The sequence below is a fragment of the Oryx dammah genome, unplaced genomic scaffold (assembly GCF_014754425.2).
Source record: "Oryx dammah isolate SB20612 unplaced genomic scaffold, SCBI_Odam_1.1 HiC_scaffold_4, whole genome shotgun sequence".
NCBI lineage: Eukaryota > Metazoa > Chordata > Mammalia > Artiodactyla > Bovidae > Oryx > Oryx dammah.
This window is the reverse complement of record NW_024070188.1, coordinates 66,914,493-66,933,254: the sequence shown is the minus strand read 5'-3', so window position 1 is coordinate 66,933,254 and position 18,762 is coordinate 66,914,493. Positions and strand designations below refer to the sequence as shown.

Genomic DNA, 18,762 nt, shown 5'->3' with positions numbered 1-18,762 from the left:
TCTTTTAATTTCATGCCTGCAGTCACTGTCTACAGTGATTTTGGAGCCCAAGAAAAGAAAATCTGTCATTACTTCCACTCTTTCTCCTTCTATTTGCCATGAAGTGATGGGACTAGATGGAACTGGATCTGGTTTTTCACTGTTGAGTTTTAAGCCAGCTTTTTCACTTGGTGTCAAATACTTTTGTACAGTAATGAAAAAATATACAGTCTGAGATACTATTTATCATTTGCATAATAAGCAGCAACGTGCACAGGCTGCATCTCAAAGCAATAACTCAATCTTCACCAAAGGATATATTATAGTACATCAATATCACCAAAGGATATATTATAGATGCCCAATATCAATATCACCAAAGGATATATTATAGATGCCCAAGAGGACTCTGGCCAAGATCCTCTCAGAAACCAGAGAATTGCCTTTTACTTCTTTAGGATGAATTGCATTATATTTCTTGACATATAGGCTAATGTTCTCAGGCATGTGAATTATGATGTATTTTAGTCAAACATCTGTTCTCTTTTGAATAGCAATTTGTATACTATGTGATTTTCTCAAGTTGTATTCTTTAGAATAAATTAAAATGTCGAATAAAATGTTTTGCTACTCTCACCCTAGGAAAGCAGCAAAGATAGAAAAAAGAGCTAGAAACATAATTGTGCCATGTTAAGAGAAGGTATATTTATCTATTCATCTTAGAATAATGCAATGAAATATTTAATATATAACTTAAATGAAGTAGGTAAGAGAACAGAACAAAGCAATATACGGTAGGAAAGCAGTTAATAGTAAACCTGGTTTCAGCCTGGATTCAGGTGACTTCATTTGCTTATTCAAGTAGGTAACATTTTAGGTAGAGCTGCACAGATTATAATAATTTTATGATATCCAGCTAACATGATTTTTTGCAACTAAATTGTGCAATTATAAATGTATCTTAAAAAATTCATAAAAAATAAAGATAGTATTGAAAATAAAAATAAAACATCTAAAATAAAAATACACATATAAAGCTTTAATACATAAGCTACACAATTATGAGTACTGACATAATTATACATGTATGTCTTTGTACATACACACATATAAACACATGTATTTCTAAGAATCCTGAGAGATAAATGGATTTTTAACATCTTTGAACCAAATTTTTAAAGACATACACAAAAGTGAAAAGAAATCTGCTAGCAAAAGCTATTCCTCCGATACATGTGACCTAATATCACTGCTCAAACACATCTTCTGTCCTCCCTGCCAGACCTCACCTCTGTAACACTCAAGAGTGACTTGTGATCTTGCCGGTTTTAAGATGCTCAACTGTAAGCTAAATCTGAGAAAATTAAAACTTACTTTTTTGGGCTTCCCTGTGGCTCAGATGGTAAAGCATCTGCCTGCAATGCGGGAGACCCAGGTTTGATCCCTGGGTCGGGAAGATCCCCTGGAGAAGGAAATGGCAACCCACTCCAGTACTCTTGCCTGGAAAACTCCATGGACTGTCACTTGAGGAGCCTGGTAGGCGACAGCCCGTGGAGTCGCAAAGAGTTGGACACGACTGAGTGACTTCACTTTGGCATAATTTTAGGTTTAAGAATATTACATTATTAATCTTTGGCCATTGCTAATTCTTGCAATTCCAGGCTTCAAATCACTACAATACTGTATTAACATGAAGCTTTCTTATCCTAATCAGTGCAGAGAAGTAAGAATTTAATGACCAAACCAATGGTAAGTGTTTTGTTACTAGCACACCTGCAAATTCTCTTGACTCTGCTCACGTATCTTAGGCTCCTCCATTCCCATCACAGTCTAAAACACTGAACCGTCTTACCTTACTTGGATCATTGCCACGGCCTCTCATCTACAGACACTACATGGCTGCTGTAATCCATTCTCCACATTATGTTCAGCTTCACCTTTACAAAATGTGTATCTGATCATATCAGTCCACAGGCCTCAAACCTTTCAAGAACTTCTAAATGCTCTTACACAGATCAAAATACAGAGCCTTTACCTTCCTACTGTATCACACCCACTGCTCTGTCACTCTCCTGCTCTTTCTTGGTTGGTTATATGATCTTTCTTTTAATGCCTTGAGTATATGCTATAATCACCAATTACAGCAATTGTTTTGCACAAGAAATGCCCTCTATCTGAAACAGTTTTTACCCAGCTCCTACCCCCACCTCTCATCTAGTTAATTCCTATTGATCCTTCAGCTTTCAGTTTAGGCATCATATCTTCTGTCACATGCTCTCAACACCACCATGTATATTGTACATGGTGACGTATTTGGTTAACATCAGTCTCTCCTAGGGCTTCCCTTGTGGCTCAGCTGGTAAAGAATCCACCTGCAATGCAGGATATCTGGGTTCAAATCCTGAGTTGGGAAGATCCTCTGGAGAAGAGAAAGGCTACCCACTCAGTATTCAGTCTCTCTTACTATAATATAAGCTCCATGAGACATGGGGGCAAGTTTATTTTTGGGGGGTTTGAATAAAGAATATCAGAAAGACATCGACACAACATAGTTTGCCTAAGTTCAACCTGAGTTCATTATGTATTCATGGAATTTTTTTCTTTAAACTGTCTAAATTCCACATGCTTCTTTTAATAAATCATATACTTTTAATAACCACCAAGCCTCTCACAGAAGGTTCCAAAAATGACGCAAATAAAAACCATTAAATGACTTTCCATAGTGTCTGAAGAAGCTGTTGTACAAGTCGGGCCAGTAAGCAGTTGTTAGATTCATGTGCTCTGTATCATTGCCTTTTAATTTAAATTTTCTTTTTAGAAGGTGTTTTTAATATCATTGAATGTGCAGAGATCTGTTCTGAATTTATATCATTTAAAATCAGCCTTAAAAGTCAGTGATTTATGAAGAACACTGACTCGATGATGGTTTACAACATTTTTCCCTCCTGAGAGGAGACCTATGCTGGGAAAAATAAAACATCCCGAGTCTTATTAATGGAAACAGAGCTGAACAGACAACTGTAACTATTGCAGATTACTGAAAACTGCCAGGAAATTCTAAAAGCAAAAACAAGGTTGGGCTGGCAGATTAATGTGCCTTTCATGTACAATCCTGAAATATAAAACCATGGAATTTTCTAATGTTAATGGATATTTCTGTCAATATTTGTCTAGGCACTTTTATGTTGTATATTATAGAAGAGATTAAACAGAGGAACACTCACTTTACAAAGCTGGATCCCAGTGCAGATGTATTCATATGCTACCTATTCAGTTTCCAACTTCTGGAGGTGCACTTGAGGCTTACTAATTTATTTACTAAAGATAATGAGCCCACAAAGTTCCTCTGTCAAAGAAGAATGAATCTGAATAAAATTTGCTCAACTAATTAATTCGTATTTATGCCAGAGGAGTCTCGGATTGAATTTAGGCCATCCCCCAAGCTCCTCCTTTCTTCATCTAGCAATGCAGTGATTGATTTATCAAGTAGTTATTGAGTACCTTTTAAGTGACAGGTTTTTAAAACAACAAGAGCTCATGAACTAGTTGGAAACTGAGGAAGATAAGCAAAACAGATACATAGGATACAAAGCTGTAAAAACTCTTCTGTAGGTAAATACAGGCGTTTCTTAGAACACAGCTGCTGGGAGCATTTGCTCAGGCATCTCACCTGTCAGAAGCACAGACCTGATTTCCACACTTTCCATCCCAGCTCAGATTCATTCAGCTTTAGTCAGCGATTCCTTCCCCACAAACCTTCAAGTGCATGACCAGTAGCTTTAGGTAAGCCAGTAGTAATGCCCTGCCCTAAAAGATGCCAGACTTTGTCACCTCATTCCTACTGGTCTGTGGACTTCATTGTGCTTCCAACATTAGGGAGTTTTAACAACAATACAGGGTATGTCAATGTCTTACAGCATGTTACTGAACTTTGAAGAAAACGCTTCATATTCACTTAAGGTTCAAAACTAAATTCATCCTAAAAGGGAACCTTCCTAATAGCATTGGTGGGAATGTAAGTTTCTACAGACATTATGGAAAACAGTATGGATGTTCCTCAGAAAACTAAAAAACAGAATTACCATATGATCTAGCAACCCCACTCCTGGGCATATACTTAGACAAAACTATAACTTAAAAAAGATACATGCACCCCTATGTTCATAGCAATACTATTCACAGTAGCCAAAACATGTAAACAACCTAAATGTCCATGGACAGAAGATATGGTACATATATACAATGGAATACTACTCAGCCGTACAAAAGAATGAAATAATGCTATTTGCTGCAATATGGATGCAACTAGAGATTATCATACCAAGTGAAGTCAGAAAGAGAAAGACAAATAACACACGATGTCACTTACATGTGAATCTAAAATATGGCACAAATGAAATGGTTTATAAAACAGCAGACTCACAGACGTAGAGATCAGACTTCTAGTTGCCAGTGGGGATAGGGCAGAGAGAGGGAGAGGGATGGACTGGAAGTTTGGGGTTATTAGATTCAAACCATTACATTTAGAATGGATAAGCAACAAGGTCGTACTGCATAGCACAGGGAACTATACCCAATCTCTTGGGGTAAACTATAATGGAAAAGAATATATTTTTAAAAAGATTGTATACATGTGTATAACTGAGTCAATTTGCTGTATAGCAGAGATTGGCACAACACTGTAAATCAACTTTAATAAAAATGGTTTAAAAAGTTAAATTCACTCTAGAGTACACTAGGTTTTGTGTTATGGACTTAGAAGCATTACAGGGAACTCCTTGAAAGAAACCTTGTATTTCTAAACAGAACAGGCCATTTATTAGATTGTTGAGTTGACTGCCATATCTTAGGGGGGGAAAAAAATAAGCATTTCTGAACTAGATTGTTGGTATTTATATTTAGAGCCAAGGAATCAAAGTGAATTTTTCTGACCCTGACGGAGTCTAAAGATTTTTCTGGCCAAGAATGCTATACTCACATGGTTCCATGAAGAGCATCAACACTCAGCAAAACTATGAAGAAGCCACAAAGCCTCTGTGCCTCCCTTTCACTTCCCATTGGACCCCTCTCATTTTTACTCATGAACAAGATATATATACCAAGCACCTACTATCTTCCAGGCATAGGTGCTTGGTAAATAAAACACTGAAAACAAATAAACTAACATTCTACCTCTTCACTTCATTCAAGGCCATTTTCATGAGCACCTACTCTGTGCCTGGAACTGTGCTCAGCACTCGGAATAGTGACTTAGAAACGCAGCATAGCGTCTGTTCAAAAGTGAAGCTGTCTGCACACACGTTCAAATATGAAAGAGAAAATGGTGCAGGTACCATTTATCTTGGTCTTCCCAGGTGGCACTAGAGGTAAAGAACCCACCTGCCAATGCAAGAGACATAAGAGATGTGGGTTCCATGCCTGGATGGGGAAGATCCCCAGATGAGGGCATGGCAACCCACTTCAGTATTCTTCCCTGGCGAATCTCATGGACAGAGGAGCCTGGTGGGCTACAGTCCATAGGGTTTCAGAGTCGGACACGACTGAAGCGACTTAGTAGGCACGCACCAGCTATCTTACCTTGTAACGAGTTGAAGATGGAGAAGAGGTACATGAAGGGGACATTCAAAGGTCCCCAGGCAAAGAAAGCAAACCCCCACGTCATGCCCAGGAGAAACGTCAGGCTGACCACGCTACGCAGGTTCCGGAGAACCTCCTCACGCAGCGTCCGGCGGCTTCTCTTGCCATTCCTCCCACAGATTTGCACCATCACCACAATGAACATGGCGACGTTCAGGAAAAACATGAGTCCAAAATACCCGGCGCAGGTCACGTAAAATACGACAGGATCCTGTATCCAACAGCTTGAAGGAGAAGAGACAGAAAGAAGGAGATCACTCATCACGCCCTGTTTACCTAAGAGGCTTACTTTGGGATTCTGCATACTTTACAGGTGGGCCTTCCTCAAATGCCTCTCAAATCCCTTTAGGAAGTCACTTCATCTGGGGGACCTCAGTTTCTTCCTCAGTGTTTACGTAAGTTTTTGTTTTTGCTTTCTTTTGGATAGTCATTATCTTAATACCTAGTTATTTAAGTCAACAATTAAGAAAACAAGGTAGCCTCTTAAATTCTGACTTGGTGTGAAGACATCATCGTTTGGCTCACTCTAAACCACATCTATCCCCTTTCTCTTATGGGCCTCCACTCCAGAGGATGGGAAACTTTCTCAATTTCCTTTGTTATTTAAATGGTGGCCATGTGGACTTTCTGGAGAAAGAAATGGCAACCCACTCCAGTAGTCTTGCCTGGAGAAACCCATGGACAGAGGAGCCTGGGGGGCTACAGTCTATGAGATCACAAACAGCCAGACACCACTGAGTGACTGAGCATATGTGGACTTTGTTCTACCAAATGATATGGTAGCAGAGTCCGTCCACTAAGGGATTTTAAGAGAGGTATTCCTGGCAGTCTGACTGGCAAAGCCCTTATTTCTTATTTCTGCTTTGAAGATGAATGCGAGCTCTGTGGCTGTAGTCATCATCTTCTATCCAGGAAAGGAAGAGCAAGAGAGCTATAGGATTGCTGGTCCTAACATTTTCAGCCACAAAATTAATGCTAGTTGTTGCCTTCTTCCAAGTTTCTTATTATGTGAAAAGAGTAATACTTACTTATTTGACATACATAATTGTGGATTCCATTATTAGGAACAAAATGCTTCCTATTAATATAATTGGTCTAATTGAGGCACAACCTTATTGTATAACTCTGTTATTCTTATGCTGAAGCTTCTAATGCACAAATAAAAAGCTTACATCATAACATCCTTGTGAGATGAGGAAAGATACACTTGCTATTCAGAATGACATATATCTGAAAATAGATGGAAGTAATTTTAAAGGGTACTAAAAGTAAAATTAAAATACTGCAATTTTCAGATGCTCCAGTACCTAATTAATATTATACAAGTTCTTAGGTACCAAAAATATTTAGATGAATTATTTAAGACAATTAATCTTCAAATTCTAAAGCATATGGTCATCATTTTGGTAGGTTGTATCTACCATGGTATAACTTGACCGTCCCAAAGGCAAAAGCTGTCTTGAACATCTTTGAGTCCTAGAACCTAACAAGATTCTGGGCATATAGTAAATTCTCAATTAATGAGAGCTGTTGATGGCACAATAGCTTACTAAATCATACTTTAAAGGCCTATAAAAGTTGACTCACATGCTTTTTATATTCCCTTATTTAGAACTTATGCACTGACTTGTACCTTTAATATAGCTTATTTTAAAGGTCCCCAAGTGATACGGCTTGCCCCTGGAGCTAATCTTACTTTCTATACGAAAGTCCCCCTAGAATCTGAAATTCCTGGCCTGGATCCTTTACTTCCCACTAGCTCTCTTGGGGGCTTTTGAATGTTACTTTGGAAACATAAAAGGGAAGACCAGGAGGAAAGGAACAGGACTGGATACTGACTGGATATAAAAGTGATATCCATCCATGAAATGAGCACAGAAATGTGGCGTCACAGTCGGGAGTAAGCTCTTCATTCATTCAGTAATTCAGTCAACCCACAAATAATACTGAGTACTTATTATGTGCTACATAAAATACAAGAAAACTAACTGCCAAAAATGAACAGTTTAAAAATCTTAGCTTCAGTAATCTCACAGTTTGAAGGGAATTTTTCAAATTATTCAAGATCCATTCTCTCCACTTTCACACAATAATCATACTGTTACTGAATCCCTCACTGTCTGATGCTGCTACTTAACTCTCTGGAAGATGCATGTGGTTTAACGAGGTGGAAGTATTAGGAAACCTCCTCAAAGAGACAGGATCTTCTAAGTCCAGAAGAGAGAATCTTAGGCTTCTTCTGCACTCCAGATGAGAAGAGCACAACATTCATAAAAGCAGCTCACACAGTTCAGGGCTTTCAACTGAATTCATGTATGGTATAGCAGAGGCCTTGGCAAAGACACATAAATACAACTTAACCTTCCAAAATAAGAAGCTCACTATTGGCATGAAAACTCACACTAAACGTCAGGAAACGAAGCATATAATACTCATCACAAATAAATTCCCAACAAAGTTTTGTTACTTACAATTCATCACCTTGTTCTTTTCCATAACTCTCCTTTCCATAGACTTCATTTTGCTTTCTGCTTGCTAGAACAATGGACACAACTAAGACAGGCACACCTGTTATAATAAAACCATGACAGAAACAACTTTTCTGAAACATCTGAAATTGCTTTATAAGACTGAAGATGGCAAGGGGAAAAAAAGAAAGTAAACACTCCATATTATAAAATCAAATTTCTTAGAACTGGCAGCTTGGTTGAAAACAACAATAAAATCCCCTTTGTGGTATGAAACATCCAACTCTAATTAGAAACAATCTAAATCTTAAGTATTCTGTTTGCTTGCTGGTACCCACTAGAGGATAAGGACCTGCCCTATACTGAACACAGCACCAGAAAATGTAGTTTCATGAATGACACCTGTTAGACTGACCAAGTTCAGGCTGGAAAGTAAGTGCAGCTTCATTCTATCCCTTTCTATAGAAAGAAACGTCTTCAGAATAAGTTGAGGGGAAACAATGGGGGCAGAAAGTCTTTACAGTCATCTCTTTTCTCTCATGAGAATCTATATAGATTTGCATGTATATTTCAGTAGGGAAATGCTACCCCACCTGAATTCCCTGAAAGGTGCCTTCACTGCCTCCTAAGGAGGTACTGAACACCTTGCAAATGTCTCATTTCCCCCCTGCCATCTGAAAAAGAGATTTGTGATAAAGCTTGAAAATGCCTGCCCCAATACAGAACCCAGATAAAAGAAGAAGCCTGATTGGAAGACTGTAAACAGGCTAACATAGCCATCCGTGTCTGGCTGAGGAATCATGGTAAGAAGTTCAAAGCAAGAATTCTGTCAGTATTCTGGTTGCACTCACAAAAATAACCTTTTCGCTCAGGTTTCCAAGACATGGGCATGTGTCTAGGGGCAAGAATAGTTAAGAGTCTGAGCTGGCCTTTCTATTTTGAAATATAATGGAAATCCACCACAGTCTGCCAGCTGCTTCTTCAGACTTGGGTGGGCTGGCTCTGGACACAGGAAATAAGTTGGTGGTGACTCAAGAGCTAAGGTTTTTTTTTTCTTTCCCCTTTAATCGTGACTTTTGTGAGGACTGTGGAACAGTTTTAAAAACACCCCTGCCTTCGGTTATGTATATCAAAGGCATATCATTCACAATCTTGAAGTTTCTTTTAGCAGTCCTATTCTTTCAAAATAGGATTTTCCTATGAGAACCTAGTGATTTCCAGGACAGGGGAAAAAAAAAAAAAAAATGCAGGAGGCTTACCCCAGCCAACGATGCAGAATTTCAGGATGTACCGGCGAATGTAAGTGTTAAATACTTTCACCAGAGCAATGTACATGTGAATCGCTTCTAGTCCCATCCAGGTAAAGGTAGCTAGAAGGAAGAAGTGCAGCAGGGCTGCGATGGCCGTGCAAAGTCCATCCACATGAAATGAGGTGATCCACCCGTCCAGGAGGAAGACGAGATTCAGAAACAGCAGGGCTGTGCTGAGGTTCATCAGGATTTTGGAGGGATAATCCCTTCGTAATTTTCTTTAGGAAAAAAAGGAGGAGCAATAGAAAGATATATGAGAATGATATTGTAAATAAATCTTTGTGAATAAATTTTTTAAGCAGAGGCAGTTAATTCACATCTTATACAGCTCTGCAATAACCTGGATACTATCATCTTTGACTTCACTGGTGGCTCAGATGGTAAAACATCTGCCTACAATGTGGGAAACCTGGGTTCAATCCCTGGGTTGGCAAGATCTCCTGGAGAAGGAAATGGCAACCCACTCCAGTATTCCTGCCTGGAGAATCCCATGGATGGAGGAGCCTGGCGGGCTACAGTCCATGGGGTCACAAAGAGTCGGACATGACTGAGTGACTTCACTCACTCACTCACTCCACTGGGAGGAGGGCCAAAGATATAGGAGTACCAGGCAAATAATAAAGATTTTTTAAAAAATACTAATCTAATTTCAAAACTGTTTCCAAATTTTCTAATTGGTTACAACAGATTGATTTTTTTTTTAATCCAGGAAAAATTCTAGATTTATTAGAAAAAATATTTTTGTTAACCAATTTCCCTAAAATTTGTTGAAATTTCTTGATTTCTAATGAAGTCAGGGTCCTTTTTTAAAAAGACTTCCTGTTTCAAAGCCAATTTTATAAGATTCATTTTGCTTTCATCTTTTTTTCATCTTGTATTTTCACAAAAATGTTTTCATCTTTTACCGTAAAAAGCAATTCATACAATTGTAATTTACTTAAATACTAATCATCTGTAACAGGCTTAAATACATTTTATCAATAGAAATATAGTAACTATAAATTAAGATCCTAAAGCTGGGAAACTCATGTTGCATGATACATCTCATGAGAAATCTGAACATTAAAACTGAATCCTACATGATTCACAAGGTGTATACATGGTTTTTAAAAGCTGAGACAATTCTCGTATTCAGGTTTTGCAACAGTCCGCTCTGGATTTGGCAGATAGTGATAGGAAAAAAAAAAACTTACTCAAAAGCAACATATGTCAGGAGGGTAGCTGCTGAAAAGATGGCAGATATTCCACACCCAATATAGGTAATGAAGGTGAGGATTTTAGTGTTTTTTGCATCCAACTGTGAGGCAGTTCCTTGAAGGTCCTACCAAAAACATGAGAAACAGCTGTAATAATCTCTTTTCATGAGAACACTGTTTTGTTTTAGTAGAAGCTTCATGACAATACTTAGAATCGCAACTCAATCTTAGGGGCTAACAACAACAGTGTAAATCAATACAGGTGAATCTCATTCTAAGTGTTTGCCTTTATTGCACTTCACAGGCACTGCATTCTTTTTACAAACTGAACATTTGTGGCAACTCTGAATTAAGACCTTTTTCCAACATTTGCTCACTTTGGGTCTCTGTGTTGCACTTTGGTAATTCTCATCATATTTAAAACTTGTTCAGTTCATTGTTATTATATTTGCTATGGTGACCTGTGATCAGTGATCTTCGATGTCACTACTTGATAAACTGAAGCTTAGACAATGGTGACCAGTTTCTAGCAATAAAATATTTTAAAGTAAGTTATCTATATATTTTTTTCCTTTTAGAGATAATGACATTGCACATTCACAGGCTACAGTATTGTACAAACATAACTTTTATATGTACTGGGAAACCCAAAAATTTGTATGACTCATTTTATCTTGATATTTGCTTTATTGCAGTGGTCTGGAACTGAACCCACAAAAATATCTCTTGAGGTATGCCTGTACTGAAATTTCCACTTATTGCACTCTTGTGGATCACTCCATGAAATAAAAACGAAGCATTATTGAGAGAATTGTACATGGTTTTTTATCATTACCTATTACCCAAGCTCTTTGCACATCAGTATAACTTAAGAGCAAAACCACTGGTTCCCCTAACAAAAACTGGAAAGGAGGTCATTGTCTTGCATTATAAATAACCAGCCCCTTCCTACCATTTGCAGAGCTGGGGTCCCAAGCACATGGAGGCCACTGTGGCCCATGTGTCCAAGCCCTCAGGTGGGCCCTGGTTTCTTTGCTTGGTAGGGTGGGACTCATCCGAGACAGCCAGAGGCTGGCTGGCATGTGGCTGCCCAGTTCTAAGAATAGTGCTGAGGCTCTTACTGTGGTCATTGCAAAGTTTGGTACATATATGGTCTTTTCTTTTCTGTTGTCATAAATGAGAAGCCACCAAGAGTTTTTTTTTTTTTTGGCAGAGGGGGTGTCATAGTTTTTTCATTTTTATACACTTGAAAAGTTGTTACTTAAAAGTGTTAGGGGTTGGACTTCCCTGGTGGTGCAGCAAATAAGAATCTGCCTGCCAATGCAGAGGACACAGGTTCAATCCCTGGTCCGGGAAAATTCCACATGCAGAAGGGAACTAAAGCCTGTGCACCACAACTACTAAGCCTGCGCTCTAGAGCCAATGCTCTGCAACAGAGAAGCCACCAAAGTGAGAAGTCTGCCAACAGCAATGAAGACCCAGCACAGCAGAAAATAAATTTTTTTTTAAGTATTAGAGATTGTTGTGATTAAAAAGAAGTAAACATTTTTCATGTGAATACACAGCCTTAATTTCACTGTGCAGAAGGAGGCAGCCTTGCAAAATTCAGGCATGATAGGAAAATCTTTCTTTTCTTCCTTAAATGGAGAATTGGACTAGGGATAAACCTTGAGTTAAGACCAACTACTCAAGCCTTGGATGGAGGAGAAAGGCATCTCCATTATACAGATGTTTGAAAACGGAGCCTTTTTGGAAAAGGAACATGGAATATCTGGTTTAAACTTTTAGGTCTTAAATTATGAAAAAAAAAAAGTTTATAGGTTTTTCATTCTGTAATGTTTTCTTTAGTTGTCACCAAAATGTCAATAAAATCTGCTATTCATACAAAAACCTCCAGGAAGTCATTTTGTATGAGTGTATATTTACGTGAAACCACGAGTGGGACTTAATTCCAGGTTCGGTTGACACAGTGAGGAGCAGGTAACAGTACCTGTGTGATAGCAAGAAATGCACAAAGTGATGGAATTCAGCAGACACAGGGACTCAGGGTCAGAGAGGACCATCCATCCCTACCCCCTTCTCCCAGGAATCCCTCAAACCACTGGGAGGACCTGAGATTCCCCTGGCACATGGGGTGGGTTTGAGTCAGGCCACTTGATTCACTGGTAGGTTACCCTGATCACAATTCTGGTTACTCCAGGACTTGATGGAGCAGAGAAATATCTTGAGAACCTCCAAAGGACTCATTATTACCTCTTGAAAAATGTACGGCTCTCCGTTAGATGTTGTGGTTGACTTGCAAGTCATGATTAGAGCCACAGTTTAAAATGTAAATTGAATAAAATAATGCTCTTCATGGTTACACATTTAAACACAATTCTCATGCTGTTTTGTACTTTTAAAGAATGAAGAATATGAAAATATTTGTTCCTCTGAACTAGCCAACATGAAAACATACTAATGTCAAAAAAGATGAAAATCGGTTTTACTACAAATACACAAATACATGTAACAGAGGATGTGAAAATTTTCATATGTTTGTAGATTAGGAGATATAATTATGAATCTGGGGCATTTTGGGGGGGGGGATATGTTTTTAAATTTCTCATATGGTGACTGTGTCATGGGGCAAAGCAGACTCAAGGAATACCTTACAGAAGTGAATAGAGTCTGTACACCAAGAAAGACTCTTAACAATGCCTTGGTGGCCTGGAAACGCTGAAAGGATATGGGCATATGACCAGAAAAGATAAATTCTGGAAAGTTTTTCTTCCAGAACTTTATAATCCTATAAAAGCAGCCACAATGGAAAATGGAAAGAGAGCAGTGAAAAATGCACATACCCTTATACCTGTAAAACTAATTATTTCATCAAAAGACAACAGAAAAAGTAATATATAATTAAAAATTCATAACAAAATGTAAACAATACTTGAGAAAAAGTAACAGGAAGCCAAACTTCGGTTACTCATAAATCATCTCTGAACAGTGAATAGTGTTATTGCTATCTATTTATCTAATATTGATTTACAACACACACAATCCTGCTCAAACACACACACAGTTAAATACTTCAACAAATTAAGCTAAAGCTTGTATACCTAAATGATTAATGATGCAAAATCAGCATTTCATGAAAGAAAGAGGCTGTCACTTTTCAAAAAAACAAATACGGAAGAAAACAGGATTTTAAAAAATTATTTAGGGAAGACATGCTATAGTTTAATTGTTCATTTTCATGGTCTGTCAGTAAATAAAGACATTAATATTTGAGGAAAGTTAAACAGTTATTTTCTATGATCGTCAGTCTTTTTAAATGACATGGGCCTATCCTTCAGAGCTTTAAGTACTGGATTGTCAGGAAAATCACACAGGCAGGGCTGCCTCATAACAACGGCCCTTTATCAGTCCACAGGCCCAGCAGATTCATGAGCCAGTCACTGCTTCCTCGCAATCCCATTGGAAGTGGGTGTAAGATTCAAGGGACAGACGGGATACACATAACCCGACGTCTGTGATTCAAATTTGAAAAGCTTTACTGCCTTAGCACTCATTACTCCCATCTTCAATTAAAAAACAAATGTGGTTTGTTCCCTTTATGGAAACTATACAGAAACAGTGGCTCTGTTTGGATGTGGAGGGTATGTTTCATACCAGAAAGATGTTTACACAATCACTAGCATACCAGATTATAAAAGGAAGGCGTAAGTCTGTGGATGAAGTCATACAAGTTCCTGCTTGTATGACTCTCGAAAATTGACTCTTAAAAATTTGATGGGCTGAGAAAACATACTGATGCGATCTAATTTCTGCTTAGAACTGTTGGACAGGCTGGCTAATGAGATAAAACCAGGGCCAGGGGAAAGAAGGCAGGAAGAAAGGGAGGAAAGAAAGGAAGGTCTAGTTGTGAGAGAAATATCACACCCATCATTTCTCTGGCAAGCCTCCACACAACCCTAGTTACTAGTCTGTGCTAACAGGCGTGATCTCTAAATAGGGCTGCAGTCATTTGGGGTCACAACTGGATCGCCAGTACCTGGTACAAAGTTCCATTCAAATATACGAGTGATAATATACTATAAGACAATTTTTGATGAAACTTTTCACAGTTCACTTCCATGCTAGTAAAACCCAACATTTTCTCTCTCTTTAACTTTTCTCTCTCTCTCTCTCCCTCCCTCCCTCTCTCTCCCCATCTCCCTAACTTTCTCTGTTAATTTGAGGGTTTCATGGTGATTTTCTTGTTTCTGAGGTTATTTGTGATTATTGTCAATGCACGAGATTGGGGGAGGGGTGGGGGAACAGTGTTCTTTTCTATACTTACCTTGCACATTTTAAATATATGATCTCTGCCAGGTAGATTCTTATTTAAGAATCAAGATTTCAGGCTATAGATGAAAATTATTAGGAAAAAAATTTCCCAAACACATCATCCATAAAGGCTGACTCACAAAAAGAAATACGCCTTCCACAATTATATCATTTCAAAATAAGTTTAGACATTCCTCCCCTACCATCAGAACCCCAAAGTGGGTGAGGTGGTTACACAGGCAGACTGTCTCGTTGGCATCTGAATCTTTGTGTGCGTCACATCCTGAAGTGTTCCAAAATCCAGAACCTTCTGTGGGAAGAAGTCAACAGTGTGAAAACGACAGCAGACCAGTTCCTTTCCCAGAATGGATGAGCTCTCCCTTGGGGAACTATGCCTCAGTCTCTTTTGCCTTGCTGTTTATCTGCAAAACAGATACTGTCTTGAAAACTGCCAATACTTAAAATAATTTCGATTCCTGGAATCATAGGATGTTATTGCAAGGTGGGCAGATAGAGATTAGTTGGCTGTTTTCAACAGTGTCCTATGGAAGTGCCTCCTCAGGGAGATTGCAAAAACGTCAATTTTTAAAATTCAAAATATTTGAATATATATTTTACTTATTTAATGTATGTATCTTGAGTATATCTATAAGACATATTTATTTAGTAGATCATATTTTATATAAATATATATTTAACATAAATATATTAATGCATGCATTGATGTGTAATTTATTTAATATATTTCAAAGTTAATTTCCATGAAAAGAATATTCCTTTCCAAATATGTTATGTACTAAAAAAGTCTCTAGAGATCAATACAATTTTTTACCCCCTTGAGTCAATCTATGTTTCTGGGAAGACATAAGAACAAAGGTCAGTTTCCTTGGAACATGCTATTAAGCACACAGCAGTCATGCACAGAAACAACTTACTGTAATGCCTTTACCACATCTTATATGACTTTCCTGGTATGATATGGAATATGAACGACACATACAGTTGAAAAGTGTTTTAAGACTACAAGGGGATATCATTTTTAACTATGTAGCGAGTAAATCAGGATCTTCTCAAACTGCAACCAGAAACCAAACAACAACAAAAACTTTCCAGCTAGGATAAGGAGTGTCAGGAGGTTTGGGACACCCTCAGATTACATTTCTGAGAAGCAGCCCACACCAGCACTGGTTTGACTGGGCCACCACAGTCCCACTGGGGAACCGCAGGAGAACAGCAGGGAATCCCAGGGGAAGACGACCAGGTGCGAGGTTTCCCCTTCCCTTCACAGACGTCACCACCCTTTACACCTAGTGATTTATCCCTTAATTTTGCCTTTCTCTCTCAACTGTAAAATGTCATTTTGGAGGCACTTCATTTCTTTCAAGTAACATATATCCATTATAACCATTCCTATAAGTCCTCTAATATGATACCCCCCATAATCCATGGTCTGGAAACTAGATTTTAAATTGCATGCCTCGTGCACATCAAATAATCTCAGAAGTGTCCTAGAAGAAGTGTGATCAAATGTATACTGACATTCATCTAAAAGGGGCAATAAAATGTATGCTATAGCTTATAAATTACTGAAATTAGAGGTAGTTTTTTTCTTAAAGTAAGCCTATTTCTTCTTGCAATGAATAAAAAATTACCGAAATAAGAATTCTCTTCCCAAGCTACCTAAACTAAATTTTGCAGCTCAGTTGCCATCACACTTACATTGTGACTCGCTCTGATCTGAGATGGAATGAAGGGAAATGGAGGTGTCTAACAAGGTTTAAAATTCAGTTGTTATTAAGACAGCCAGTATTTTAAAACTTACCATTTTTGTTCAAATCCCAGAAGGCACAGATGGGATGAGCCACTGCCTATATTAACATAAGAATAAACATGTGAAACTGTGTTTAAAATAAATGAAAAAAAAAAATCATACAATTTGAACATGGGAAATGAGTAAAAATGCTAAGCTTTTCACAAAGGAATAGATCACCGTTAGTCACAGCACTACAATCCAAGAACAGCAGGCAGTTTAAGGGGTTAGCTCTCACAGACTTCAAATGGAAATCAACTATAGCTCCAGAGGAATCATCACCTTATTCATTTATCTGAAGGTTACTAATTATGTCTCATCGTAAAGTGCAATTCTAAGCATTTAGCAAAGCTCTTTACACTAAAATTTCACTTCATCTTCAAAATTCTCTTTTATTGCTAGGTATATGCCCCAAAGAATCACAAGCAGGGACTCAAACAGATATTTATACAACCATGCTCAGAGCAGCATTATTCACAATGGCCAAAAGATGGAAGCAGCAAAAGTACCTGTTATGAAGATAAGCAAAATGTGTGTGTGTCTGTATGTGTGAATGTATGCAATGGGATATCATTCAGACTTAAAAATGAAAGAAATTATGACACATGGTATCATATGCATAGAACTCGAAAATACCAAGTGAAATAAGCCAATCACAAAAGGACAAATACTGTATGATTCCACTCATATGAGATATCAAAGTAGTCAGTTTCATGGAGAGAGAATAGAAAGGCAGTTTCCAAGGACTGAGAGAGGAGGGATGGGAGGTGTTTCATGGGGACATAGTTTCAGTTGGGGAAAATGAAGAAGTTCTGGAGATGGATATAGTGATGGTTGCAGAGCAGTGTGAATGTACCCACAGAACTGCACACTTAGTAATGGTTAGAATAGTAACTTTTATGTTATGTATATTCTACCAATACTTTGGCCACCTGATGCCAAGAGCCAACTCACTGGAAAGGACCCTGATATTGGGAAAAATAGAGGGCAGGAGGAGAAGGGGGCAACAGAGGATGAGATGGTTGGATGGCACCATTGACTCAATGGATGTGAGTTTGAGCAAGCTCTGGGAGATAGTGATGGACAGGGAAGCCTGGCATGCTGCAGTCCATGGGGCTGCAAAGAGTAGAACACGACTTAGCTATGGAACAACAACATATTCTACCACAATAAAAAAAAAATCTTTATGGATGAAGGAGCTGAAACAAAGGAGCCCAAAGGGTAGAATAGGGAAGTCTCAGAGGGTTCCATGACAAAACAAGGCGAATTCTTAGTAGACTTTAATTCCAAGCCCTACTCCTTATCAGCTGGGTCACTTCCCGCCTGCCTTCCTGCCTGCCTAACAGTCGAACCGTGACTGGGAGCCTCTATAAAACAGGGGAACACTGTGGTTAGGCCACTGAGGACAATAAGAACCCCCACATAATTTTGTAAAATAAACAGATGAAGCAGAAAAAAAAAAAAAGCAACATTTGCCAAGATTTTAGACAAGCACTAACCTCTCAAAAAATAAGTCAACTCTCTCCTGTTTCTCCCATTTCCCTTCTGCTTTCCCAGCTTCAGTTATCTTTGACTTTAAAAGAGGTTCCCTGGTAGCTCAGCTGGTAAAGAATCCACCTGCCATGCAGGAGACCCTGGTTTGATTCTGGGTCAGGAAGATCCCCTGGAGAAGGGATAGGCACTCCAGTATTCTTGCCTGGAGAACTCTATGGACAAAGGAGCCTGGTAGGCTATACTTGCTAAGAGTCGGATACAACTAAGCGACTTTAACTTTCACTTGACTTTAAAAAGACAACAAAAACCTTTAATGACACAATCGTGCACTGTGTCTAAATCTAATTTAGCTGAAGTACTGGGTTGGCCAAAAAGTTTGTTCGGTTTTTGTAAGAGGCACAAAAATATGAATGAACTTTATGGCCAATCCAATAATTATTTGTTGTCGTTGTTCAGTGGCTAAGTCATGTCTGACTCTTTGCGACCCCATGGACTGCAGCACACCAGGCTTCCCTGTCCTTCACTATCTCCCAGAGCTTGCTCAAATTCATGGCCAT

At 38.5% G+C, this 18,762-nt stretch overlaps 1 protein-coding gene across 5 annotated transcripts in view; it reads right to left on the bottom strand.

Moving 5' to 3' along the window:
- ADGRG6 (adhesion G protein-coupled receptor G6) overlaps positions 1 to 18,762 on the bottom strand; it is a 154,507-nt gene that overhangs the window by 20,001 nt on the left and 115,744 nt on the right. For all 5 annotated transcript variants that reach the window (XM_040238588.1, XM_040238585.1, XM_040238587.1 and 2 more), the window contains 6 exons: positions 16,724 to 16,769; positions 15,105 to 15,211; positions 10,588 to 10,715; positions 9,344 to 9,612; positions 8,088 to 8,184; positions 5,557 to 5,840 (listed from right to left, as the gene is read on the bottom strand). In XM_040238588.1, coding sequence (XP_040094522.1) covers positions 5,557 to 5,840; positions 8,088 to 8,184; positions 9,344 to 9,612; positions 10,588 to 10,715; positions 15,105 to 15,211; positions 16,724 to 16,769 — 931 coding nt within the window. The remainder of the gene's footprint in view (positions 1 to 5,556; positions 5,841 to 8,087; positions 8,185 to 9,343; positions 9,613 to 10,587; positions 10,716 to 15,104; positions 15,212 to 16,723; positions 16,770 to 18,762) is intronic.